Source organism: Eschrichtius robustus, chromosome 14, assembly GCF_028021215.1.
Source record: "Eschrichtius robustus isolate mEscRob2 chromosome 14, mEscRob2.pri, whole genome shotgun sequence".
Classification (NCBI taxonomy): Eukaryota; Metazoa; Chordata; class Mammalia; order Artiodactyla; family Eschrichtiidae; genus Eschrichtius; species Eschrichtius robustus.
The window spans coordinates 19,804,910-19,832,604 of NC_090837.1; the positions used below are offsets into that span (position 1 = coordinate 19,804,910).

Below are 27,695 nucleotides of genomic sequence, written 5' to 3' on the forward strand. Positions count from 1 at the left end.
GGGCACAAGGGAGTGGGTCGTCTTGGAAGGACTTGGGGTCCAAGGTTCCTCCTGTGGCCCCTCCCTGAACCCAGCCGGCGGCTTCCCATGAACCCTGCCGCCCTGTCCTGGGTGGGTGTGTGCATGTCGCTGACCTCCCTCGGGCTGGCTAATGGGAACAGAGTTCAGTGCTCACAGCCAGGGGCCCTCCCTTCCTCTTTTTACAGCTTATCTCCACCCAGCCTCCTGATCTGGGCTGCCTTTTCCCCTTAACATCCCTTCCCTGGAACTTGGTAACGTCAGGATCAGGCACACGCGCACACACGTAGATCCTTTCAGCCTTGTTTCATCAATAGTGAGATAACAAGAACCAGGACCTATGCTATGCGCTCTACGTATGTCAAGTTATTTAATCCCAGAATAGTTCAGTGCAAGAGGTATTACTATTTCCTCCACTTTGCAAATAGGGAAACTGAGGCAGAGGGCAGGTAAATGATCCTCCCCTAGTCCCACTGCTGAGATTAACCCCAGGCAGCCTGGTTCCCCAGCTGGGCACTCAGCCCCTCCACCGTCTGGCCTCAGTGAGAGCCTGAGTTTGATGGGCTGGATGTCTAACCTTCCCCCCAAATCCTATTTCAAGGAATAGCTAATGATTACATAATAGCAACATTTCTGTCTTTTGTCTTTCATAGCTCTGCAACCCCCATAATTCCTCCACACTGCACCCCAACTTTCTTTGCTTTCCTACTCTCTCTTTCCTCCACTCCAAAGTCTTCCTCTCTCAGTCCAACCTGTCCATTTTAGAGATGTGGAAACTGAGGCCTGATCAGAGAGGGAAAGTGCTTGCCTAAAGTCACATAGCAAACCAGGGACACAATGGGAGGTTCTGTCAGTTTGGTCTCTAAGCTCAGCCCTCAATGCACTCCTCAGGTTTGCTGGAGTGGAAGACGGGGAGGGGGGGATCAGGTTGCATCCTTGAGATGTCCCGCCACCCCCATCATTTAGCATAAACTATTCTCTCCCTCGCTTCTCTCCACACCCACAACCGCTCCAGCCTTGCCCCCAACCAGCCTGAGCCAGTGAATGGCGGTGGGGGGGGTGTTGGCCCCCAGGCCATTATTACTTTTACTGCAGTTAATTGTGGGGGAGTTAAAAGTAGAACTCTAATGGTGGAATTCAAGGCTTAGCAACAGGGTTTACCAGGCATCAATTTTTGGGTAGGGGATGCCTTTCTGAATCCAAAAATCAGACCCCAGAGGCTGCTCTTTCATCTGCACCCATATTCTTCACTTACCTGCCTCTCACACCCATCCTAGGATTAGCATACCTTGTAAGCTACTGATCTGGCTGCCCCTTGGCATTTCCTCCCTCCTGTCTCTCCCCATCCCCAGTGATACCCAAGGATGCGGAATCAGTGTTGCCATGGTGACCAGATTTCGTCTGTGGCATCCGGGATTCTGGGGCTGGGGTTGGGTCTCAGCCCCTGGGACTGGCCAGTGTGACCTGGCTTCTTCCATGAAGACTCATTTTGGTGTATCCTGTCCCTACTCCTCTGCTCATCCAAGATTTTTCTTGGAGCATTGGCAGTTGCCATGGAAACGGCTCTTGAGGCAAATGTGCCCATGCCGGCTGAGGAAGAATTCCCTCAAGAAAATGGGGAGATTGCCAGACTCCCCGGCTCTGTGATGGGACCCTTGATTTCTGAAGCCTCCAAAAACTGCCACTTCTGAGTGGACCTGGAGCTCGTGGGGGATTCTCACTCAGCTCATCAGGTCTCTTGCTAGCCTCTTGCCTCCAGTCTCCCCTCTTCCAATGCAGTCTCTGTATGAGCCACCTGGGTTAGAGCTGGGGTTGTTTAGAAAAATGGACATCCCTCTGCTTAAAAACCACCCATGGCTCCCTATTGCCCACAGGATAAATTTGGTAGATTGCAGGAGGTCTCATAATCTGAACCCCTTTTCTTTTCTCAGTCACGTCTCCTGCCATCCCCCCAAAATCCCCACCACACACACACAGACACACACGCACAGACACCCACACACAATCTAACCTCACGTTACCCAGCCTCTGTACCTTTGCACACAGTTTCCTCTGCGGAGATGCCTTCTCCCTCCACTGCTCCATTAAGCAAAGGCTTCGTACCCCTCAAGCCTCAGCTCAAATGTCACTTCCTCCCAGAAGCCTCCCCTGATTTCCCTGGCTACCTTCCCTTCGCTTTGTACAGAGCCAGGGCCACAAACTCAGCCAGCAACAAGGTCAGGCAGGAGACACGATTGACTAACATCGGAACATCCTCCACTTCCACAAAGAAATCCACACTCTCCCATTAAAGCTGAAAGTGAGAATGACTTTGTTCATCTTTCTCTCATCTTGCTCTTGTTTCGACAACAGTAGAGAGCCAGGGCAGGCTCCATGGTGAATCACAGCAGACTCATTGCCCCAGAGTCAAGGGGTTGTTAGGGAGGCTGCCAAGAACCCCATCCTGTCTGTGATGCAGGCCCAATAGGGCTGGTTTGCTGGAAGTCTGGATTTTAGGTGACATCTCAGAGCACTGACTATGCCATGTTCCCGCACCCACATCCCCTACTTGGGGGCATAGACTCCCACAGTCTCCAACAAGGAGTGTGACACTTAGAAGGTATTCACTAGCTGCTTATTGAATGGATGTTTGAATGAATGGATCCATGCTGTTTCTTGAACCTGCTAAACCTGCTCCTGCCTCAGGGCCTTTGCACTTACCCTTCGCACTGCCTGAAGTGCTCTTCCATCAGGTAGTGATATGTCTCCGTCTCCCTGTATTCAAGTCTGCTCAAAGGTCTCCGTATCAGAGAGGCCTTCTCGGAACACTCTGCCTAAAATAGCACCCCGCCCCCATCTCTATGTCCCACTCCTCTTTATATTTTAGTTCATAGCATATATCACCACCTGTTATATTCGTTTCATTTTTCCAGCACTTACATGGTGCTTCCAATGAACCAGGCATGCTTCTAAACATTACCAACATAAACTCATTTAATCCTCGTAACAACCCTATGAGGAAAGAGCTATCACCCCCATTTTTCAGATGAGGAAACTGAGGCACAGAGAGGTGTGGTGACTTGCCCACAGTAACACAGCTGGTGAGTGGCAGGGCAGGGGTTCAAACCCAGGCAGTTTGGCTCTAGAGGTGTTTGTCTTCTTTATTACAAATTTGTTTATCTGTTTGTTACCCAGTCCTCACCCTTGAGAATGCCAGCCCCTCCAGGGAAGCGATGTGTCCATTTTGTTCCCTGCTGTAGCCCCTGGATCTTGATCTGGATCTGGGCTTGGCACACAGTAGGTGTTTAATAAATATTTCTTGGAAGGATGGAGGAAGGGAGAGAGGAGGATTGGAGAATTGGAGGGAAGAATCCTTGGCCTTCTGAGCTTTCCATTAGCCCAATGTCAAGACCATCTTGTCGGAAGTTTCTCAGCCTCCTGGAGGGTTTGAGTCAGCCTGTCTGGAAGGGACCCCACCTCGCCCTCCCTTCCCCTCCCTCACCCTCCAAGAGGGCTTCTGTTTTCTGACCTCTCCCAGGCAAAGGTGCCAAACCGCACTCCTGGAACCCCAGGCCCATGCTGCACACACTTCCTCCTGTGACAGGGCCATGGAGGAGAACGTTCCAGGCCAGAGACAGGAAGTCTCCGAAACAAAGTGGCCTGGAGTGAACAGGGCTGTTGGGCAGACAGTGAGGGGCCTGGGCAGGGCTGCTCTCGTCTAGATGTGCTGGGGCCTCAGGGCTGCTCAGGCGACGAGCAGATGGGACATGGGAGAAGGCTGGAAAGGGGTCCGTGACCTGACGCTGCAGCCTCCTGGTGTCTCCAATTTACCCAACGTTCCCTGACATTCTGGGAATTCCAGAAAAGGCTGTGTCCTGCCAAGTTCTCCTTCGATCCTAAAATAAAGGACCCCACCAAGAGGGTGGAAACATATTTTCCAGTTTCACCACTGTGAGATAAATTCCCCCCCCTTTCCTGTAATATTACTAATTACTGGTATTAATAGTATTGGTAATTGTGATCCTGGCAGGCACAATGCCAAGCACTTTACCAGCCTTGTTTTATTGTATTCTCACAACTCCTAGAGAAAGATGCTATGGATGAGGAACCTGAGGCTCAGAGAGGTGAAGCAACCTGTACAAAGTCACACAGCCTCTAAGTGCTGGAGCTGGAATTGAAATCTAGTTCTAAGTGATATGGAACATGATCCCAGGGAAAACCAGGAGAGGAGAAGCCCAAAGTCCAGCTTTGATTATACCCATTGCTCACTTTCTGAGTAACTTTGGGAAAGATCATGAAATTTGTTTGAATCTCAGTTTTCTTACCTGTTAAATGGGCATAAGGGGGGATTGGCATCGTCTGAGGCCCTATGAGCGGCTGGCTGTTTTGCTAGGTGCTTCATATAGATCATTTTCCTTCATCTTCACAGTATGTTGGGCCATCTCTATGCGCCAGGTTGGAAACGGAAGGTTGGAGATGTGGAGAATGGGCCCGAGGCCACATAGCCCAGGCACTTCCTTGTTAAGCTTTAATGCCCTGTGCAGACAGAAGTGGGACAATGCTTGTTTTAACCGAGGGACTATAGTCAAGTTGAAAAATGCTTTGCAGAAGCTCTGGCAGAGGATGTAGGGATGCCAGGAAGGGAGACGGGGCCGAGAGGGGGAGGGAATGGCAGTAGCCACCGTTTTCTCATCCGGCCCCGGGCGGCATCTGGTCTGGAAGGAGGAGGCTGAGAGCAACCGCTGGCTGGCTCCCAGCCCTTCTCTACTTCCAGACACCATCCAGGCTCATCTTTGAGCTCCGTGGGCTTCCTGGTAACACAGCCCTTTGCTTTGGTTCAGAATCTGCAAACTGGATATTCGGCCTGGCTTTCTCCCCTCCATGAGACAGGGATGCTACTGGATCTCACAGACACGTCACCATCTGATTTTTCTATACAAACGTTTGCTGAGCACCTGCTGTGCACCAGATACCACGTTCACGTCATCATTTCGTGATATGCTCACTGTAACCCTAGGAGGGAGGTAATAATATCAGCCCCATTTTACCAATGAGCACACTGAGGCTTGGAGAAGAGAGGTAATATGTCCACAGTCACTGAATGAGGAAGGGCCTTTAAACCTGGTCTGGCTGACTTTCAAGTATGGGCTTTTAGCCACTGTGCAGCTGGGAAGGGGGAGGGGGGGCGAGTCTGAGACAACACTGTCACAGTCAGTAAGGACCCCAGACTTGGGGTCTTGGTGGTGGGGAGGCTTGTAAATTAACCTTGAACTTCCATCCCAGAGATCTTAGACCTGCAAGGGGTCCCAAGAGATCGCTTCATCCAGATCCCTGGATTTTCTGAAAGGAAGGTTTTATTATTGCCATTTTATAGGCAACCCTACTATAGCTCAGAGAAGTAAAGCAATTTGTCTGGGGTCACACAGCGTGGAGCTGAGCCATGCTGTCTTCTTATGGGCACAAGGCTGGGAATAGACAGACACTTGGCCCATTCAATTATGGCATATTTTAAAGCTGGAAGAGAGCCTTTGACACCATCAACTCCAACCTCCTTGTTTTATAGTTGGGGAAACCAAGGCCCCAAATGGTCAGGGATTTATCTAAAGACATTTGCCAAGTAGATTCTGTAAGGTATAAAAGAAAGAGCACTGTATTCTTAATCTGGGTTCAAATCCTACCTCTGCCTCTCACTAGCCACGTGACTTTGGGTAAGACTCTTAACCTCTCTGGCCTTGGCTTCCTCAACTCTAAAATGGCCATAATAATCCCCCTGGGTTTGTGTGAGATGATACACATAAGGTGTTTCTCAATGTCCTGGCATATATAGTAGGTGCTCAATAAAACATTGATATTTTGGTGATTATTATAATATTTAACCCTGGCATTCTAGGGTCAAAAGCTCTTTACCGGAATGTCCAGGAGTGACTTTCAGGGGCCTGGTAAGGTTCTCAGAGTAACAGAGGGAGAGGGAGGGGCTGCAAAGAAGGGCTGCAGAAGCAGATGAGGCCAGTCTTCAGCTTCCTTGCCCTTCTCTCCCACAGCAGGTTGGGGCACTAAAGATGGGGACAGTTCCTTTGGCTGCTCCCTTCCACACGTCCCAAGGTACCTGGAGGAGAAGCCATGCTCTGGGGCGGTATCAGATGCAGCCTGGCCCTCAGGGCTGAAGGTGGGCTGTGCTGGCCTGGATTTAGGGGGACAGGGGCTGGAACTATGACAACTCGCAGGGCACCCAGGAGCCACTCAGAGTCTGGGTTCCAAGCCCACGCCATGAGCAGAACACTGAGGGCATTGCCAGCATTGGGGAGACGGCGACCACCACTGGCAGCCTCCTCTGACCACATCCTGAGCGGCTCACGTAAAACCCCTGTGCCTGCTGCCTTCCAGATACTCTGTGTACACAGCTCGGGGATTATTTGCGTGAGTGGACTCAAGGCTGACTTCAGGGGATTAAGCGAATGGGGTGCCGGGCCTCCCAGTCCAGTGGGTTATAAGCATGGGAGAAAATCTGTTTACAGGCCACCTCCAGGGGCTGGGGCACTGTTTATGGGGGAGACACCCAGGCTATTTCCCTGACCGCTTTGGATGTAAGCTGAGTGGCCGGGAGAATTCGTAGTGTTTGTGCATTGGAACCACGGTGGGGGCCAGAGTAGCTTTTTGGCCTGGAAAGAGAGACAAACGTCCAAACAAAGAGAGACATACGTCCAAACAACATATGTCCAAACAATCTTGGACATATGTCCAAAGAGAGACGTACATCCAAATAATCTTGGGGGTCTTTTGTGGCTGGAATAGCTGCTGGGTCTGCAGTAAAATAGTGGGGCTGGGTTTGCAAGGAAGAGTCCGCACTCTACCTGGGCCAGGAATCTGCTTCCGAGTCAGGATTCTCTCTGGGGCCAGCCTCGGCTCAGTCCTAGGGTTGGCAGGGGCCAGACTGCTTGGGCCTCCGGGACATTGGTAAGGAGTGAGCATTGTTCTAAGAACAAAGGGGAGCTGCCAGGGGCTTTTAAGCGGGCAGAGCTGTGATGTGGTTTGCATTTTGAAACGGTCTTTCCAGCTACTAGGTGGAAAATGAAATCATAGCGGAAGTGACATGCTGGTTAGGGGTCTCTAGCACTCACCCAGGCGGGCAGAAATGATGGACAGATTTGTGAGCTGTTTAGGAAACAGACGTGTGGGTGTCGGAGGGGGAGACACGGAGAGTCTGGATTCTGGGTCAGGGTCTCAGCGGGAAACAGATGACCCACTCAAATGGGGACTTGATGAGTGCTTAGGCAAGGGAGGACTTAGAAAGTGTGGACAGCATAAATGATGTATCCTTGTATCTTAGATCCCAGGTCTAAGATACAAGGAGACCTTCCTGCCCTTAGGCCGAGGGGTCAGGGAGGGACTGGTTACTGGGACCCAGGTTGTGTAGCTGTGACCAACTCATGGAGACCCTGCAGGGAGGTCACCGGGACAATAAACACCCGACCTGCTTTCTTCCTGTCCTGCAGCCCCTGCTGGGCCTTCATGTATTAACTCAACTGGAGGTCAGAGGGCAGGTAGTTAATAATATTATTCCTACAGCTCAGCCTGCAGGGCACAGAGCAGGGAGCAGTGAATTTGAGGACAGAGCACACTGGGGAGAAGGCATGGATCATTCTAATGCGGGGGATCCAGGCAGCGGAGTGGACATTTGTGGGGGGGGGAGGCGGTCTCCTGTTTCTGTGCTCCCATCAGGCACTGGAGGTTTCCTGGGGCCTCTGAGCAAGCAGGTTGCCCACGTCAAAGGGCATAAGCTCCTTGCTTTTGCCCACTGCTGCAGAGTCCTAAGCCCAAACGCAGCCCCATCCCAACCCAAAGAAAATGGGGCAGGCTGTTAGGCAGCCAGTGCCTTCGATCCCCACTACAGTGACTCAGCCAGAGCTCCCGGGTGTGGGCGTGGGACCAGGGAGGAAATTTTCTCCCAACACAGAGCTAATTCTGTCCTAGCGCTGGCAGCCAGGGCTGTGGCTGGAACGGCTGCTGCTGTGTGGCTTCGAGATTCCTGAGTCTCTCAGGGCTAGGGATCCAGGGATGGTAACCCCTGAGTATCTCTTGGAGCCGGCTGTGGGGCTGAGAGGCCCCCTCTCTCTGCCCTGAAGGATGAGGGACTGGTGGATGGGACCAGCCAGGGGACTGTGGCAGAGGCCAAGGTATCAGGACCAAAGCTGGTTGGCAGGGCCTGGGGGAGGTGGGGACGCCGCTGAGGAGGGCCATTTGTGATGGGGACAGTGATGCCTGGAAGGCCCCATTACGTTTCACCTGCTGGCTGAGGCTGTGATCTTGGGCAAGTAGAAATAGCCAAGGTTTGGGGGTCAGAGAGTCCTTGGTTCAAACCCTGGGCTGATGCTGAAAGGCTGTGTGAGCGGGGTGAGTCCCTTCACCTCTCTGAGTGAGGCTTCGTTTGCAAATCTATGCCACGAGGGGGACGCGGAGTGGTGAGGCATAAGGCGTGTGAGGCGCCAGGCCGACTTCTAGGCTCTGGGATACATCACGTGCAAGACAGGCTAAGGCCCTCTTCTCTGAGGCTTAGAGAGGGTCAGTCCCTCCCCTGGACCTCCGTTTCCCTGGCTACAAAACAGAATGCCCTCTGAGGGGCCTCCCAGCTCCTGAGAGCCTGTTGGAGGCTCAGAAAGCTGGAGGAGAGGCAGCCGGGGCCGCTCGGCCCGGCGGACTGTCAGGGTGGGCCATGGGGGAGGTGGGAGACGGGGACAGGAGCCAGGCCAAACATGGAGGGAAGAGTTTCCAGTTTCCCCGATGGGCTCCCACGCCCACGGGCCCTGATAAAGCCCCTGCCCTCGGCCTGGGGCCTGCAGCCAGGAGACGGTTAGCCATAGGCTGGAGAGGCAGCAGCCGGAAGGCAGCGGGCTGGGAGAGAGGGTGGCAGCCTGTGGTGTAGCCCGCGAGGCACATAGGTGAGTGATGCCGGAAGGTGAGGGGTGGCTTGGCCTCTCAGGGGGGAGGGTGGGGAGAGAGGGAGGGAACAGGGAGACAAAGAGAAGACAAGGAGACTGCACAGAGTTGTGAGAGGCAGGGCGAGACACAGAGACAGGGACAGACAGAGACTACAAGACGAGACAAAGGGAGAGAGACCAAGATAGAGGCTGACGGAGAAGCAAGCAGGGAGAGACCAGACTCGGACAGAAAGGGAGCAAGTCCTCTGCAGACTCTGGCAGAGGGGCGTGGCAACGACACGGAGAGGAAGCTGAAGGCCACGTCTGCCGCCCAGATGGCTCTCAGCCCTGCTGTCCCCTGAGCCCAGGGGACATAGGCCAGCAGGTGGCAGCTGGAGGAGGTGGGGCCCTGGATTCCTAAGGACCCGTGTTCAAATCCCTGCACTGCCACTAACCAGGTGTGTGACTGCAGGCAAATGACCCTTCTCCCACTGATCCCTGGACTCAGACATCCCCTCGGTAAATCAGGACTGATGACAGTGACCTTGCAGGGTTAGGGGGAGGTCCAGGTGAGAAGAGCCATGCCCATGGCACCCTAGCCTCCTCTCCAGGGCCAGGGGGCAGTAGGCTCCACACATCCTTGAAGGATGGATGAATGAATGAGCCCCCCCTCCAAAGGGCTTTTCCTGCAGCACTTGGGATGTGACATGCTCCCCTTAGGGCCATTACCTAGAGGCAGGGAGGCTTGAGGGAAACCCAGGGGAGCCTCGTCTTGCCCCACCTATAAAATGCACACCCTGACCTCGTGGGGACTCTTGGGAGGTTCCCCTGGGGCAATGACTAGAGGATTCTGGAACGTCCCGAGGAGGCAAGGCAGTGGACAAGGAAGGAGAGTGGGTTTGGCAGCTCATCAGGCTCTGAGCTTCCTCCTCTGTCTGGAATGACGAATTTGGCCTATCTTGCGTACCTGAGCTATCTGTGTGACCTTGGGCACTTAACCTCTCTGGGACAATTTCCTCTTCTGTAATAGTGCTTAGAAACGTGCCTGGAATTTGGTGAGGGCTCTATACACGTTTGCTTAATAAAAACTAAGCAAAGAACATCTGCCTGAGGTTTCTGCTCTCTGTGGTGGGAGGAATCAGATGTGGCCTTGAGCTCTCCCGCCCCTTCCCCAGCAGAGGTCTGTCTGCCCTGGCCAGGTGGGCAGGGCAGGACCATCTGCGCAGTATCTTCTGCCTGGTCCATCTGGTCTCCGGCAGGAGGAATCTGGCCTTGGCCACCGCACAGCCACCTCTGACTGGGTTGATGCTGTTCCTTTTGTGGGCTCGTCCACCTTCATTCCCAGCCTGATGGAGGGGGCTGGCAGGGCCGGGCTCTCAAGGCCCCGGGAAGGGACAAGGCTGCTTGTTTGGTCCTTCCCCTGCCCAATGTGGCTTTATGAGGGATTCAGTGACCCAGGCATGGGCTGGTCACTGCCCAAGCCTGAACCCCGGGCAGGAATTTGGGGTGTGTATTTGTTTGCTTTGGGTTTTTCTGGACCTCAGGAGGGGAGGGAAGGCTGACATAATGACACCCCTCCACCCATCCCCATCTGTCTCAGAGGCCTCTGCATTTGTCTTATTTTCATTCTTCTCTGCATTCATTTCCTTTTCCCCCTTTTCCTTCTCCCTCTCCCTCCCACCCCCGCTCCTAAGGAGCCATTCTAATCTGTTCAGTGTGTATCTCATTATTTGGCCCTGTTCTTGCAAAACGTGTGTTACTGTGTTGCTGCTTTTGGATGCTTGTTTTCAGTGTACTTACGTGCTATTTGGGTAGGTGGTTTTAAATTGCTGTGTTCTTTTGCTGTGTGTACACTTGCTAATCTGTTGCCTCTAACAGCTGCGTAGCTTTTTGCCTCTCCCACACCGGACGTAAGCAGCTTCCAGCTTCCAGCCGTCAGCAGATGCCTCTGCGCCGCCTGAGACCCCTGGATCTTTGACTGTTTTTGGGCATACAGCCTCCCAGTGGGCTCTCGCTACTGACAGCCCGCACCTGTGGCTTTTTGTCAGAGGACTGCCCCTCAGGCGCTGGGAGGGCCTGGGACTGCGCCCCTCCTAGGACAGGATGGAAGGATATAAATAGCCTCCTGGAATTCAACCTCCATTGTTCCCTGACCCCAGCATGAACCAAGGCCGCCTTCCCCAGGATTTTGCCTGGCATTGCCCCCTTGTCGGACCTCCTCCCTTTCCTAATCCTACTTCTCCACTCCCTTACTGGGTTTTCCTGGAACACTTCCTTAATAATCACCTTTGCAGGAAGGCTTATGTGAGGTTTGCTTCTGGAGAACCAAAGCTAAGGCATGCCCCTCCAAACACCGCACATGGGCTGGGGGGCACGCAGGGGTTCACGGGTACCCGCAGCAAGGCATGAAGCCTGTGCCAGCCCCAGGGGGTCTCCATCCCAGTTTTCTAGAACCTTTCCACAGTTCTCATTCGCATGTCTTTGATGATCAGTTTGTCTAATACCTGGGTTTGGAGGTTTCCCTCCTGTAAATTACCTGTTTATATCTTTAGCCCATTTTTCTGCTGGGGTTGCTGTCTTTTCGGATTTGCAGGAAGGCGTTCCCTGTACATTCCAGATGGCAATCCCAGTACAGAGGGAGCGATCTGGAGGAACAGCAAATAGCAATGTTAAGTTCTAACAATAATGACAACTATGTAGGTGTTGTGGGCTGAATTGTATCCCCTCCCCCAAATTCATATGTTGACGTTCTAAATCCCAGTACTTTGGGAATGTGACTGTATTTGGAGACAGGGTTTTTAAGTGGTGATTAGGGAAAAGTGAGGTCATTAGGGTGGGCCCTAATCCAACCTGCCTGATGTCCATATATGAAGAGGTGATTAGGACACGCACACGCACACAGGGAAGACCACATGAGGACACAGCAATATCCTGAGGACCCACTTGGTGCCCACATTCTGCTCTGACCTGAGATATGGGGATACTCTGAAAAAAAGAGTGCTTTTGATTTTTGGCAGATGCCACGTAGCAAATGTGTTGCTTCACTTCGGGAAGCTTTGTCTCTCCACAAAGTGGAGCTCTCAGACCTCCCAGGGCCTTGACTCAGACTGGGTCCTTCTCCATCATCCTCACCAAGCCTGGGACAAGCTGAAGGGCCTTAACACGTGCTCCCAGCGGTCCTGAGAAGTAAGCAGGGCAGGGGTTATTATCATTCCCATTTTGCAGATGGCACAACTGAGGCTCAGAGATGGGGAAGCAACTTGCTCCGTTGTCATAGCGGGTCTCCTGCCTCCCCTACCACCTCCTCCCTGGCATCCCCTTCTGGGGACCTATGGGAACTGTCCCAAAGAAAGGACTGCCAAGACGGGCTTGGGGAGTCTGTGTCAGGAGCCTCAGAGCAGACCAGCTCTAGGCCCCGGTTCCAAATGGGTGTAAGTTTGGGATCACAGGAAGAATCTGGGAGCCGAGCCAGGACAGTTCATCTGTCCCCTGGGCTCCCTGGGGAGCCGAGGGCAGAAAGAAGGACAATCTGGACAGGCTCGCTTGCCCGCCTGGGCTGTGACGGACAATGTCAGCTTTGGCAAACGATTCCCATCTGTGCCCCAGACCTCAGCCAGATTGTCCTGAAAACTGGGGAACATGGGTTCCTTGAGTGGCTAAAAAAGGGGAGCAAAGAGGAGGTTTCCCGGGAGGGTGGAGCTGGGGATCCTGGGGCATCAGCAAGGGTGTGAACAGACATGGAAAGATGGGCTCCACTTCCTGGAAAGCAAGATGGTTAAGAGCAGGGCACAGAGTCACAACAACCTGCGTGAACTGGCCGCTAGCTGACTGTGTGCCTTAGCCTTACTTCCTTACCTTTACATTGGGAGTAACAGCAGTACTACTGCTGGGGTTTGTTGGGGATGCATGAGTGAATGTCATTAAAAAGCTTGGTACAATGTTTGGGCTAGAGTGTGCCCCGATTTATCTATCACAAGGAACTAAAACCAACATAAAGTATAGCTAGATGTAGACATCAGAGCCAACCCAAACCAACGCAGAAACTGCAGACCAGCAGGATGAATGGGCTTACTGCCTTTGACCTGCAGATGTGACTCTGAGCTTCCTTATGGCCACATCAAAAAGGGAAACGTGATCCTTTGTAGAACTTTGTTTATTAAGATTGAGGAAGCAGCCTAGTTCCTCAGAGGAAACAATGTTTTTCCTTACCTTGAGTTCTCCAGGGCGTTTCTCACTGGGCAGGGAGCTTCGTAAAGGGCACCTTGAGAGAGGCAGTGGGTAGCAGCATTGTCCAGGACTAATACAGCATCATAGAGGTGATTTCCCTGTGGTAGCTGCTTGTAGGGACCTTGAAGGCAAGGCAAAGGGAAACCGGGGAAGGCAGCTCCATGGGAGGATCAAGAATGTGATGAAGGTCTGGGCTCTCAGGGTTCAAAGCTAAGGCTTAGAGAGCTCAGAGAGGTGGGATTGGGACTCCTAATCTCTCAGGGAAGCAGGGGGAACACAAGAGACTTTTCACTTGGGATCTTTGGAAGTCAGATTTCCCAGCTGTGTGGCTTCGGGCAAGTTGCTTCACCTCTCTGAACCTCAGTTTTCTTACCTGCAAGCTAATGTATCCTTGTAAGGCTATTGCAGAGCACAATAGCATATAGGGAGGGCTCAAATAAATGTTAGCCATACACATATTATGTATGCAATGTTAGTATACACATAATGTATACTAACATTATGTATACAATGTTAGTATACACATATTATGTATATATACTAATACCCACTTTTTTCCTAAGCTTCCTGGTTATAGAGGGTTTAAGGAATATGAACAATGAGAATTTTACAGCTCTTTACAATTGGCAAGGGGGTCATTGTCATTTCTTATGACCCTTCCAACAGCAATGAGGGAAGGGTTCTTACCCCACTGGAGAGATGAGGAGACTGGAGCTTAGAGAAGCAAATTCTTGCCTGTATCGCCCTTGACCTGCCCTTGAACCCAGAGCTGGGGAGACAAGCGGGCAGGATGCACAGGTCCTCTGCCCTTCCTGGCCCCTCCCACCATTTTAGAATGGCAAAGGCCATTTCAGGAGGGAGTTAAGAGTAGAAGACTGAGGGGGAAAAATGATGATAATAATAACAACAGTAATAATGACAGTAAAAACATAGTGCTTACCCCATACGAGGCCCTGTTCTCAGTACTTTGCATGTGACATTTAATCCTCTCAACCATTTGAACTATTACGATCATACCCATTTTATAGATAAGACAACTGAGGCACAGAGAAGATACCTGAGTGGCTCAAGGTCACTGGGAGTTCATGAAGGAGGAGGATTTGGATGCTGGTAGCTAGGCTGGGCCCCAGGGTCTGTGTCCTTGACTGCTCTGCTGTACTGCCCAGGCTGGGGGCAGTACAGGACAGGAGGGATGTATGTCGGGATAGAGCAGAGGCCGAGGCTGAGGGCAAACCTGTGACTGGCGCCCCCCTGCAGGGAGATCCCAGGGGCTCAGGCAGGGGGGAGTGGAGGGGAAGGGCACACATCTATGGGGGACACTGACATTCCTGGGGGGATGAGGGGTGAGGAGTAGTCGGACAGACATGCCGGGGGATGTCAGCACCACCCCGTGCAGGCCCAGCCTGGCCTCCACCCTGCTCAAAGATGAAAAGACCTGTGACCTCTGACCACGAGCTGCTTCCAGCCCAGCGGGAGAGCCAGACATGATGTCGCATTTCTGCAGCTGCTTCAGTGCCAATTGCTGGGTCCTGAGACCCTGCTACTCTTCACCCTCCTCTGGGGGCTCAGACACCGCCCTCCGCCCGCTAATGAGGGGGGGATGTGGGGGCGGGGGAGACGGCCTGGCATGCCCTCCCTCCTCCCTCCTTCCCGTCTTAACTCACAACTGTTCTTTAAAACTCAGCCCATAGCCCACCTGCTCCAGGAAGCCTCCAATGCCCAGGTTAGGGGATGCCCCTCTGCGGGGCTCCCTGGGGGCAGCCTGGCCTTGCTCAGGACACAGCACCACCTCTGTCTTGTCCCTTGTGACTGACCGTGAGCCCCTGTGGGAAGGGACCCTGGGAAGCCATGTCCTTGTCCCTGGATCCTGCACAGCCCGGAACAGGGAACGCGGACATGCTCCTTCCTTCCTCAAGGACACACTCGGTGGCTGTCATGAGATCACGATTTCGCAGCGTGGAGTGGCGGGCAAGATCCCACATTCTGCAGACCTGGTTCAAATCCAGGCTCTCCCACCCCCTGCCCAGATGCCTTGGGCAAGGGTCTTCATCTCCTTCAGCCTCGCTGTGGCCCCTCCTGGGTCAAAGTGAGACCATCTGAATTACATGCTCAGCATATACATTATTATCGTGAACACCTGTCACGTTTCCCTCAGTTGTGGGAGTCGGGGGAGGGGGCAGCTGCTGCCTCCCCGTCTTCTCTCCGCATCCCACAGGAAGTCCTTGGGGACCCCCGGTTGGACACCTCTGGATTCTTCTCCCAGGCTGCAGAGTGGGATGGTGCCCACTCCTTTGAGACCAGAGTCCTCAATGGAAATTTCCAAGCGGCTTTTATTTAATAAAAAGCGAAAGATGACTTCTATGCAATAAAATACCACCTCAAGCCCATCAAGCACCAATGATGAATTTATATGGAGGAGGGTTGGACTTACTTATAATGAAGTGTCGATTGCCAGTCTCGTCAGGCTGAAACATCTGGTTTAGAGCCCATTTGTCAGATGGGGAAAACATGGGTGGTGGAAAGTGCATGGGCTCTGGGTTGTCAGCGCCCTGGGTTTGAGTTCTAGCTCGGAATTCAGCTGTTTAGCCTTGGGTTGCAATGTAATCACTAATATTTATCGAGGGTTAACTGTGTGCCAGCACTGAGCCAAATGCTCCAAATTCCTGATTGCCTGTCATTCTTACATCCTTTCTGTGAAGTAGTGAGTATTCCCATTTTACTGATGAGGAAACCGAGGCTCAGAGAGGAGAAATCATGTGTCCAAAGCCACAGAGCTGGCAGGTGGCCAAGGTTGGGTGTGAACAATGCATGAGACCACCTCCTCCAAGACCTCCCAAGCTTGCGAACTCTCCAATCTTTGTTCCTTCTTCCATAAATTGGGAAAATACCCAACAAAGTTGTTATGGGGATTGTATGAAGTACCAGTTCAGCTGTCTGGCAGTCTGGCATAGAGTAGATGCTCAGGGAATGTATTTGTGTCTGTCTCATTGGACCGTTGTGACACCAGGGCCCGATTCTTGGTACCAAAGGGCCCAGAGGATGCCCGGTGAGAAGGATGCTTCTCTCTGAGCCTCAGTTTCCGCAGCTCCAAAACAAGAGTAGTATCACCCGCCTGGAAGAACCTCTGGGAAGATTTAATGTGATGAGGGAATTATAGTTCTTGGCACATAGTAGGTGCTCTGGGCAGTTCCTCTTCTTGTCTCCTGTGTCCCCCAACACTGCCTGAAATGGTGATTTCTGGGTCCTGCCCTGGCAGTGGATTTGTATCGAGCCATCCATACTCTCTCCCCTGGACCTTCCCCTGCACCCACCCCTGAATCGGGCTCTCATCTCTGGATGTGCTGGGGTGGGGGGGTCGGTGGAGATGGGGGTTGGGATGAAGGGTTCAGCTGTTGATCTGGGTTCAGGGGGCTCCACCACCTTCCAGCTGGGTAACCTCGGGCACATCACTTAGCTTCTCTGAGCCTCTGCTTCCTCCTCTGGAAAGTGGGAGTAACAGCGATACATTCAACCTCTGGCTCTGGGTCCTCCCAAACCTCTGGTTCTTAGATCCAGCACCAACTGCTGTTCCTCATTCTTCCCTGCAGGTGTTTCCAGCTGTGTTTGGGGACTGATTGGCCAAGGACCCACATTGGAGAGCTTTGGACATCGTAACAGTGAACGGTAAGGGACACGGGATCTGAACTCATCTCTCCAAAGGGCATCAGTGGGGGACGAGGACGAGGTGGGTGCACTGTCAGTGCAGCTGTCCCTGGGTTTTGGAAATATGGTCGGAACCAAGTTCACAGCACTACGCACCTCTCCTTTGTTGCGATTTTTCCATGATTTGAGGAGTTTTTTGATGAATATCTGTCTCCCACTAGACTGTAAGGGAAAGGGGAGGGTGCCAGAGAGGCAGCAAAAACATGGTGGTCCAGAGGGACCATAGACTCTGAAGCTGGGGCCTGACTCCTGGCTCTGCCTCTTCCCAGCTGTATGACTTTGGGCACGTGACTTAAGCTCTCTATGCCTCAGTTTCCTCATCTGTAAAATGGGGTTTGTAACAGCCTCATTGAGTTATTATGAGGATGAAAAGAGTTTACATACATCAACCCTTTAGAATAGTACCCGATATATAGGAGGTGCCTGAGAGGTGTTAGTCAAGTAAATAAAGTAGCAAAGCCACCCAACTGGCCTTGCTCACAGCCAGGGAGGACACTGTCAGTCGTGCTGGCAGTGGTCAACCTCTTAAAGCCAGTTCTAATCAAAGTTCCCCTAATGACCCCTGCCTCCACTTGCAGAGCATGGAGGATGAGGATAACAATACCTCCCTCACCTACGAGTACGTGTACTCTGATGATTTCGACCCCATCGTGGTTTTGGAGGAGTTATCTCCCCTGGAAGGCAGGGTGGTCAGGATCTTCCTGGTGGTGGTCTACAGCATCATCTGTTTCCTCGGGATCCTGGGCAATGGCTTGGTGATCATCATTGCCACCTGCAAGATGAAGAAGACGGTGAACACCGTCTGGTTCCTCAACCTGGCCGTTGCGGATTTCCTGTTCAACGTCTTCCTCCCAGTCCACATCACCTACGCCGCCATGGACTACCACTGGGTGTTCGGGACAGCCATGTGCAAGATCAGCAACTTCCTGCTCATCCACAACATGTACACCAGCGTCTTCCTGCTGACTGTCATCAGCTTTGACCGCTGCATCTCCGTGCTCCTCCCCGTCTGGTCCCAGAACCACCGCAGCGTCCGGCTGGCTTACATGGCCTGCATGATCATCTGGGTCCTGGCTTTCTTCCTGAGTTCCCCATCCCTCGTCTTCCGGGACACAGCCCATCTGCACGGGAAGATATCCTGCTTTAACAACTTCAGCCTGTCCGCCACCAGCTCTTCCTCGTGGCCCACTCATCCCCAGGCGGACCCTGTGGGCTTTGGCCGGCACATGGCGGTGACCATCACCCGCTTCCTCTGCGGCTTCCTGATGCCGGTGCTCATCATCACCGCCTGCTACTTCACCATCGTCTACAAGCTGCGGCGCAACCGCCTGGCCAAGACCAAGAAGCCCTTCAAGATCATCGTGACCATCATCATCACCTTCTTCCTCTGCTGGTGCCCCTACCACACGCTGTACCTTCTGGAGCTCCATCACAGCGCCATGCCTGGCTCCGTCTTCAGCCTGGGTGTGCCCCTGGCCACTGCCATCGCCATTGCCAACAGCTGCATGAATCCCATTCTGTACGTCTTCGTGGGTCAGGACTTCAAGAAGTTCAAGGTGGCCCTCTTCTCCCGTCTGGTCAATGCTCTGAGTGAGGACACAGGCCATTCCTCCTATCCCAGCCACAGAAGTTTCACCAAGATGTCATCCATGAACGAGAGGGAGACCAGCATGCTCTGAGCCTCGCCTGGAACACCGCCCGCCCCCCCCCTCCGTGGATACTCCCAACCTTGGAGGCTCAAAGCTATGCCTTCTCGAGACCACGGCAAGAACATTTTGGGCACTCACAGATGCCCGCTGTATTTTGCATGGGGCTGAACTGTGTTTTGAACTGGGAATCCAGGGCTCAGAACTCCTTTCTTCCAGGGGCACGGCGGACAGAGCATGCCATGGTGCTCAGCCTTGGACCAGCATCCCGTGCATCCTGGGAGACCAGCCTTGACTGATGCAAAGCAAAAAAAGGGAGAATTCTCAAAAGCACTGCCATGAACTGGGATGGGCATAAGACAGAGGGATCAGTTACCTACCTGAGTGCTTCCCAGGAATGACACAAACACTTTTCAAGGTCCATTCCTGGTGTGAGCAGAGGAGGTCAGAGCAAACCCAGTGTGATGTAGGTCACGCCTCGCTCATATCCCTCTATCAATAGCTGGCCAGAAATCCTGCCACTCAAGCCATTCCTCTGGGTTAGGGCGTGTGGAAATGCACACACCTTCTCCAGGTTCCCTGGGAAGAGAAGGTGACATATGAGCACAGGAATTCCCGGGACCATGCATTTGACTTTCAGATCAGCTGAAAAGACAGACAACAGGTCCTGAGGAGCCATGGGGCTCTTTGTGAGGGCAAGAGAAGCAGGGCTATGATGAGGACTCGGGGTTTGGGGGAAGGAATGAAGAAAGAAAAGACCTTTCAAAGGGTGCGTGACATGAATCAACTCACCCTCGAACCTCCCAGGGCGATGGTGCTTTGGGCCGTAGCTACTTTGGGGGTGGGGGTGATGCCAGCCCCTTGCCCCAAGCCCTGTTCTCACTTTGCATTTGTCACCCTGGGCTGGTTCGAGGTGGGCAGCTTCACCAGCAGCCTCCACCCCATCACAGGGATTCCTCCCTCTTCCCTGATCCACTGGTTCTGGCTGGAGATGCTCAGAAGAAAACACTCCAGGGCAGGAGGCAGATGGGAGGATGGTGGGGGACATCTACTCCTTCTCAACTTCCTCAAAGCCTGGCTGGAGGCTAGTCCAAAATCAGCTGCAGGAAGCAACGTGGGAGCACCTCACGGGCTGAATCTGAGTCCGAGGGCTCAGTCCCCGAGCTCGAAGCAGAATCTGGAGCCTGGCTCACTAGACTGTGCTCCTGAGATGCAGGGCCGAGGGGGGCCCACAGGCCTAGGGCCCCTCCTATGTGCAGTCACATTGTCTTTTCTGGGACCCACACCTCCCTGTGCTGCAGTGTCATTGTCCCATTTACAAACGACAAAGCTGAGGCTCAGAGAAGGGAAGTTACGCACCCAATGTCACACAGCTAGCCAGGGGCACAGTTACCCGTCTGAACCCAGCTCCGTCTGGTCCCAGAAACCCTGTTCTTTTATGGAGAATGTATCTACTGAGAATATTCTAGACTATCCTGGTAACCTACATTTATTTAGCACTTCTATGTTAAGCACTTTACATGTTTATCTCATTTATCCCTCACAGCAGCTCTGAGTTAAGTACAATTATCACTTCCCTTTTATGGATGAGGCATCTGGGGCTTAGAGAGTTTAAGTAACTTGCCCAAGAGCACCCAGCAGGTCTCTGTTAGAGTCTGGCTAGGTTTGAACCTAGGTCTGTCTGGCTCAAATAAGGCCGCAGAGGCTTGGGGTTTTGACCATAAATATATATGCATCTCTCAGCAGATTAATGTAAACATCTTGAGGGCTTTAAAGGCAGCTTTGCAAATAGTTTTCAAAAACGATCCAACGTGGCAAAGAAAATGTACTTGGCTCCCAGCTCCCTTGGCATCCATTCACAGCCACCCACTCTGGCTCCCACCTCCTGTGTCCCCCCAGCTCTCCGGGGGAGGGCAGTGGGGAGAGAGGCCTGGCGGGAGGGCCCTTTGGCCTCCAAGTGTCCATATTCTACTCTCTTCCAAGTTTCTTTGTTGCGAAGCCACTTCAACAACATACAGTGAACAGATGTATCGTATACACAGCCGAACGGCAAGTTCCCGAGGCCACGGGCTGTTTGGAATCACACCTCATTAAGAGACAAACTGTTCCTTCCCTTGTTGGGTCATTGTGTTTGTGAGGCAGCTCTGAATTGACCCCACTGGAGCCTCCGATTGTTTTGAGCAATCTGAACTTAGCTTGAGCTAAGGGAGCTTTAAATATTGCCCAGCGGCCCCTGTCACCCCCCTTCCCAACTTCACAGGGGAAGCATCCAGGGCACAAGATGGAGTGGGACGTGTTCCAGGCCCCAGAGACAGTCACCAGCCACTCGGGGAGGATCGTGCTGTTTCTTGGGGCTCAGTTTCTTGTTCCTTCTGGGCTGCGTGCAGGTCAGGCCAGGCTGGGGAAGCCAGGAAATCATTTTGTCATTGGAAAAGCTGATGAACAGGAGCAAAATAGAAACCAGCTGTTTTCCTCCTCGGAGCCAGGGCTCGCTCTTTCTGGCTGCCCCACCAAGTCTTCCTGTTCCTATTGTAGTTCCCCATCAAATGCTTAAGTGCCACCATAACACCCTTTTCAACCTTGTCCCTACAGCTTCTTCTGACGACCCCACAGGTCACACACACAAAGGCCCTGCAGTTCACAAAGCACGTTCACCTGAATGACTCCACAGGCAACCAACACGCTTTGTGCCCGAGAGCCCTCCCTCCAGGGCCAGGACCCGCCAGTGGAGCCCCAGTGCTGCCTCCTGGGTTTGGTGGGTGGGTGGAGGGGGCACGGGGCTGTGGGCAGAGGGACAAGAGGAGAAGATGCTGTTTGAGGGTTGGGGAGAGGGAGGGAGGAGGGGAGCACAAAGGAAACAGAGAACGACAACGAAGAAAAGAGATCTGGCATTTATCAAGCATCTACCATGTGTCAGGCACAAAATCTCATCAAACCCTCAAAAACGGTCCTGTGAGAAGAGGACCATGAGACCCGCCTTGGGGGGTGCAGAAAGGGAGGTTCAGATTGTGGACCTCACTTGTTCAGGGTCACACAGTAGTAAACGGAACTGGGTCTGCTGCCTGAATTCCCAGCTTCTTCAGCCCTTGGGAGGATGGAGAGGGAGGGGGGAGGGGGAGGGGAAGGGAGAGAAGAAGGAGGAGGTGCAAGACAAGAGGGAGGGGCTCAGAAGGGGAGACCAACCCAGGCGCTGGCTGAGGGAGGAGTTTGCCTTAAGCCCTTAAGCTTGGAGAGCTTAGGGGCCAGGATGGGTGGGAGAAGAAAGAATCCAATCAAGAGAGCCACAGGGCCATTCAAACTCAAACCACCCAGGTCTTTCCCATTTTACAGATGAGGGAACTGAGGTTGCAAGAGCTGCCCTTCGAGAAATCTGCAAAATTAGGTGGTGTTGGCTTGGATGGAGTGGTCATTGATTCCCCAACTCCTGCCTCTGGCCTCCCTCTCCCGTTCCTCCCTGACATGCTGTGATGCTCTGGCTTTGGAAAATTGCCACTGGGGCTGGTATCCAAGACCAGGGGAATCAGGAAGCCGCTTGTCAGACCTTGAGGTAGGGGGCTTGCTTGCTTCCCCTCTTTGAGGACAACATTTCTCTTAAATAAAGAAACTGAAGCAAGAGTGGGGCTCCATGCTGGAGGGTCCTGACCCTTGCCTTCCCCGCCCAACTCGTGGAATACCAGCTGAGGCTCAGAGAGGTGAAATGTCCTGTCCAAAGTCACACAGCTATGTTGTGAGACAGCAGGAGAGCCCTGAAATTCCCGACCTCCCATTCCCCAAATTTTGAACTTCAAGAAATCCACATCTCGAAAAAAATTCCCTCCACTCATGTAATTTTCCTAGAAACCAAGGATATGAGGCAGGTAGTGACTTACTCAAGACAAAATAGCAAGCCATGGCAGAGAAGGGACCGAAACCCAGGACTCCTTACTCCTAAGTCCGTGCATCGGGCCACCCAAGGACAGATGCTCCCATTTACACATTCATCTAGCCATCCTTTCACACACCCATCCATTTCCATAACCATCTGTTTATAAATCCACCCATTCATCTACTCCACAAGCATCTATTTAATACGTCCTCTTTGCCAGGCCCTGCAGGCATTGGGAATGCGGGGATGATCAGTACATACACCATCTCTGTCCTCCTGAGCACATTCATTGGCCAGTGGTGACAGCCGATTAAAAAAAAAACATACCCCAAACGGAAAACAACCATAGTAAATGCTACCCACATATTATAGAGGGATGTGACCCTGTCCAAAGGCCAAGGAAATTTCCTGGGAGAAGAGGCACCTGAGATGTGAAGGATGGGTAGGCACTGATTCAGTGGGTAGGTGCTGGAGAGGGTGTTTCAGGTGGAGGAAACAGCGTGGGCAATGGCATTGATGTAGGAGGGAGCAGAATGACTCTGAGCGACTGAAAGGGGGTGGAGGCTGCAGCAGAGCGAGTAGAATGAACAGGGACCAGATAGGATGGAGAGGAGACAGGGCCAGACTGCGGGATGGGGGTGAAGGGGAAGCCATGTTTAAGGGAGTAACGTGCTCAGACCTGCCTATTAAAAGGATGCCCGATGCCCAGGGCTGCTCTGGGGGACAAGCTAGAGAGGGGCGAGAGGGGAAGCGGGACGCTGCTGCGGCATCCAGGTGAATGCCCTGGTGCCTGGACTTTGGGAGCCAAGGTGGAGCTTGAGAGAAGTGGACTATTCCAGAGATAGTTAAAAGCTACCCAAGGTTTCTCCAGTGACCAGTTAGTGGGAAACCAACCCAGGGCTCATTTCAGCTGCAGAGAGACCTCGGTGCGTTGCTTTATTGATGGAAATTAATTGTAAATATTATTCAAATGTACCTCCCAATGCACACTTACAGTTCTCAGGGGAGCCCCCTGAGCATATAATAAAGCCCTGTAAATAATACATATATTAACCTAAGAGGAATGGAAGCATATTAATGCAGCAATTGTGGGTGGTGGCTGAGGGGAATTTTAGCAGACGACACTCCAAGTGCTTGAACTTGGGGTTTAACCTCGGAGGTCACCGGGTTCTGCCCTGGGGGATGCTCCAGACACCCTCCAAGCACTTTCCTGTCATTAACTCATTGAATCCTTACAGCGATCTTTGTGGTAAGGACCATTACTATCTGCATGTACAGATGAGGAAACTGAGGTTCAGAGAGGTGAAGTGACTTGCCCAGTGTCACACAGCTAGTAAGTGGTAGAGCTAGAATTCAAACCCCAGTCTCTTTGGACCCTAAAGCAACTTGCAAACATAAACTGTCCTCTGAAGAGACTCCTCCCTGGAGAAGGATGGCAAGCATGTGCTCTCTCTCCAGTGTCAGATTTTGAGGTGGTGAGAGTGGGAGAATCTGAGAGATTGGTTTTTTGTTTGGAGGGAGGAAGTGGTGTCTGGGTGGGCTTGTCACTTCCTCCTGAGCCTGAGAATCTTAGGGTTGTTGAGTTTGGAAGGAACTCTGCTTCATCAAGTTCATCCCTTCCCATCCCCCCATTTTGCAGACTGTGAAACTGAGGCTTTTTTGTAATAATATTGGGACCTCCTTCCTACCTCACTGCTGTGAAATGAGATGTGTGTGGAAATGCTCATGTGGATCATTTTTAAATACCATTATTCTAGAGACCTGGACATTCACCAAGCTACCCTCTTCACTTCTTAGTTTGTTGACAAGGGCTTTGGTGCTGGTCTGCCCTGAAGGACCCCTGCCTAAGGTCTGGGAGTCACTGGGAGTTTCCAGCGGAGTCTTCCTTCCAGGGGAAACAGGAGATCTTGGAAAAACCTGGTATAGGGCAGAGACATGCTGTGTTTGGGGCATAAACTTTACCCTTCAAAATTGTCCTGGGTATGGGTGAGAGATGATCTCTATCTTGATGTAGATGGTGGTTCCATGGCTGTCTTCATATGTAAAAACCCATTTCTCTGTACATATAAGACTAATGCACTTCAACGTAATTAAGTTATGACTCAATTAAAAGTATTTTTAAAAATAAAATAAAATAATTCATGGCGTCTGCAGGAATGACTTCCCACTTGCATTGGCAGCATAGACAGACCCAGGTTTGGGGGCTTCCCTCTGATTCAAGGGAGCAACTCAGAGGGGGGTAATCTCTGCAGGGTCCATCCAAAGAGGCAGGACCTTAGGAAAGACTGAGCACCCCCTGCCCAGCTCTGTCCCCTGACTCAGAGGGCTTCTGATGGTTAAGATCCAGGATCACATGGGCTCAGGAGTCAGACTGAGTGGGTTGGAATCTCAGCTCCACCATTTACATCAGCTAGGGTTAGGGCTAAGGTTAAGGCTCTATGACCTTGGGCAAGCTACTCAACATCTCCAAAGCCTCAGTTTTCTCATCTGCACAAGGCGTATAATAGGAACTTGCAGCTCACGGGGTTGCCATGGGGATTAAAGGAGATGCGGCATGTAAGCATTTAGCAGGTGTTGGGCTCACACTCACTGCCCTCTTTCATCTAGACATGCATCCACCCCGTCACTGGTCTCCCCACTTCCAGCCTTGCCCCCCGACAACCACTCACCACGAAGCAGCCAGAGTTAGCATCCATCCGTCACAGAGTACAATAATCCAGACCTTTCGCTGTGGCTTACAAGGCCCTAGAGGACTGACATCACCTCCTCCATCTTTATCTCGTGATGCTCCCCAGTCAGGCATTCCTCTCTGCGTCCCCAAAACAAAAGAGGCAGGTTAACAACGGCAACAAAGCTAACACATCCAAGGCTGTTCCCACTTCTGGCCTTCGTGTCTGCTATCCTGGGACCTCTGTGTGCATGACTGGTTCCTCCACCTCCTTTAGGTCTCAGCTTCAGTGTCACCTCCTGAGAGAGGTCCTTCCTGACCCCTTCCCCCACTTAGAGTAGCCTCCGTCCCCATTCACTGTCTATCAGATCTCTTGTTTCATTTTCATCATGGTACCTCCTGCCATCCAGAATGATTTGATTTATTTGTTTAACTGCCTTAAGACTGTCCCCCTACTGGGCAGCGAGCTCCATCAGGGCAAGGACCGTGCCCATCTTGCCCACCTGTGTATCCCCAGCGCCCAGAGTGGTGCTTAGCACAGAAAAAGTCCTCACAGTATTTTGTTGAACGGATGAAAAAATAACGTAAGCTGATGTTATTTTTATCATCATCATCATCTCTAATTTCATGACAATCGTTACTACAATACATCATTTCCAAAGTATTTTCACATTTTTTCCCATATTGATGGAACTTGGAAAGGGTAGGACTATCCCCCATTTCACAGACATGGAAACTGAGGCCCCAGGTCACCTAGTTTGGAAGTGGAGAAGCCACGGTCCTTTCCCTTGTACCATTAGGAGCGGTCACAAATGAAGGAGGCTTCCATTAAGTGCTTCTACCTCCCTTGGTTTTTTCCCTTCCCTTTTGTCTGATTAGTTGCAGCCTGAAACTAAAGGAACCAGATGCCTCCCTCCTCCTCTTTCCCCTCCTCCTATTGTTTTGTTCTTTTCCGGACCAGGACTCTGTTAAGGATTTGGCTGGTACAACCATGACCACAAACTTCCACTTAGAAATCATGGATAGAGCAATCAACTGGGCTGCAGGTCTGTGTTGGGCACTGGGTGATACTACAGCAGGAAGCACAGCCAGATAATTATTCCCTGATGCCCAAGTGTCCCTGCAGCCCAGATGCCTAGCTTTGGGAGAGGTGGATCCGGATTATCTTCTCCCTGACTTCCATCATACAGATGTTTGACACCTATAGAGCAAACATCTGGATAATAGAATGAGTTTCCGGTTGGCTCCCAGATGCTGGTGCCACAGAGCAGGGACACACACAGGGAGGTGGGAAAGGGGGCTCTCAGCCTTGGCTTGTGGCTGGTAACAGCCTATGAGCCCCTGGTTCATGGCAGGCAGTTTACGATGCTCAGGGCCCAGCGCTTTACTGGGAAGGTTTGACTCATGATGGGATTTTAGGCAATTCCACATCCATCATCCCATTTCATCCTCATTAGAAGCCTGAAGCGTAAAAGCGTCTTAACTTTGGAGATGAAGAAGTTGAAACTCAAGAGGTGAAGTTTCCTAGAACCACACAGATATCCATTAGGGTACTTATTGCCATCTGGAATAATTTCATTTATTTCTGTGTTTAACTGCCTTAAGGCTGTTCCCCTACTGGGCGGCGAGCTCCATGAAGGCAGGGATTGTGTATATCTTGCCCACCTCTGTATCCCCAGCACCCAGAGCTGTGCTTAGTACACAAAAAGCGCTCACAGTATTTTTGTGGAATGAATGAAGAAATAAGCACAAGCTGATGTTATTTTTATCATCATCATCATCATCGAGTTTTATGACAATGGCTGCTATTACAATTTACCGTTTCCAAATTGTTTTCACCTTTTTTTCTATATTGGTGAAACTTGGGAAGTTTCATTGATTTTTATTGAGCACCTACACCGTGCTGGGCTCTGGGGATATGACAGCAATCACTAGCCTCACTTTCCTGAATCTTACAACATATTAGTATGGAGAAGAGTTGAGATTTGAATCCACGTCTGTATTGCTTGGTGGCTCATACTCTTTCACTAGATATGCTGCTTCTTGTGTTCAATAAATGAAGTATGAAGAAATTAGTACAGAAGGGAGAGAAAGGCTTTCTGTTATAAAGCCTTGAACCTCCCAGGAGTTAGAGAGAGAAGACTCACATCTTGGCTGGGAGTTGCTGAACTGGGATTGATTCTGGGGGCCAGGATGCGTCTGTCAGCGACTGCTCCCCCATCTCTGACTCCTCAAAATAGGAGAGTGATCTGATCCATTATTCCTTCCCTCCTTTGAAAGAGCATCAGGGAGCTGGCATTGCTTAGCCCAGACGAATGGCATGCTAAAGGTGGAATTTCAGGAACCGAGAAGGTTGAAGGAACAAGAAATTGGGAATGGAGCGGGGGCTTCCCTGCTCCCCTAGCAAGCTCACCATAGGGACAATGGGTTTTCAGCTCGTTAGAATCTTAAATGTCACCCCTTTCTGGTTCCTGGATTTCCCAGGTGTGTCACCTGCTTATAAACCTCATCCTGGTTCCCTGGCCACAGCATCTTCAAGGATGCAGATGGTTCTATGGAAACGGCTTGCTCAAGCTGAACATGTCAAAGCTGACAAGACCCTTATGGTCAGTCTAGTGGAGCCGCTCCACTGGATCCCTGATGGGACTCCACAGTTCATCGGAGGTGAGCCAGGG

At 51.9% G+C, this 27,695-nt stretch overlaps 1 protein-coding gene across 6 annotated transcripts in view; it reads left to right on the forward strand.

Annotated features, from left to right (window-relative positions):
• The window catches only part of CMKLR1 (chemerin chemokine-like receptor 1), a 39,776-nt gene extending 18,518 nt beyond the window's left edge, over nucleotides 1–21,258 (forward strand). For 4 of the 6 annotated variants that reach the window (XM_068563672.1, XM_068563671.1, XM_068563673.1 and 1 more), the window contains exons 2-3: nucleotides 16,727–16,802; nucleotides 17,420–21,258. In XM_068563672.1, coding sequence (XP_068419773.1) covers nucleotides 17,423–18,520 — 1,098 coding nt within the window. In that variant the 5' untranslated portion in view covers nucleotides 16,727–16,802; nucleotides 17,420–17,422 and the 3' untranslated portion in view covers nucleotides 18,521–21,258. Of the gene's footprint in view, nucleotides 1–8,116; nucleotides 8,172–16,726; nucleotides 16,803–17,419 lie in introns of those variants that run through there. The other 2 variants (XM_068563675.1, XR_011076357.1) reach the window with 2 other exon arrangements.
• Nucleotides 21,259–27,695: the final 6,437 nt, after the last annotated feature.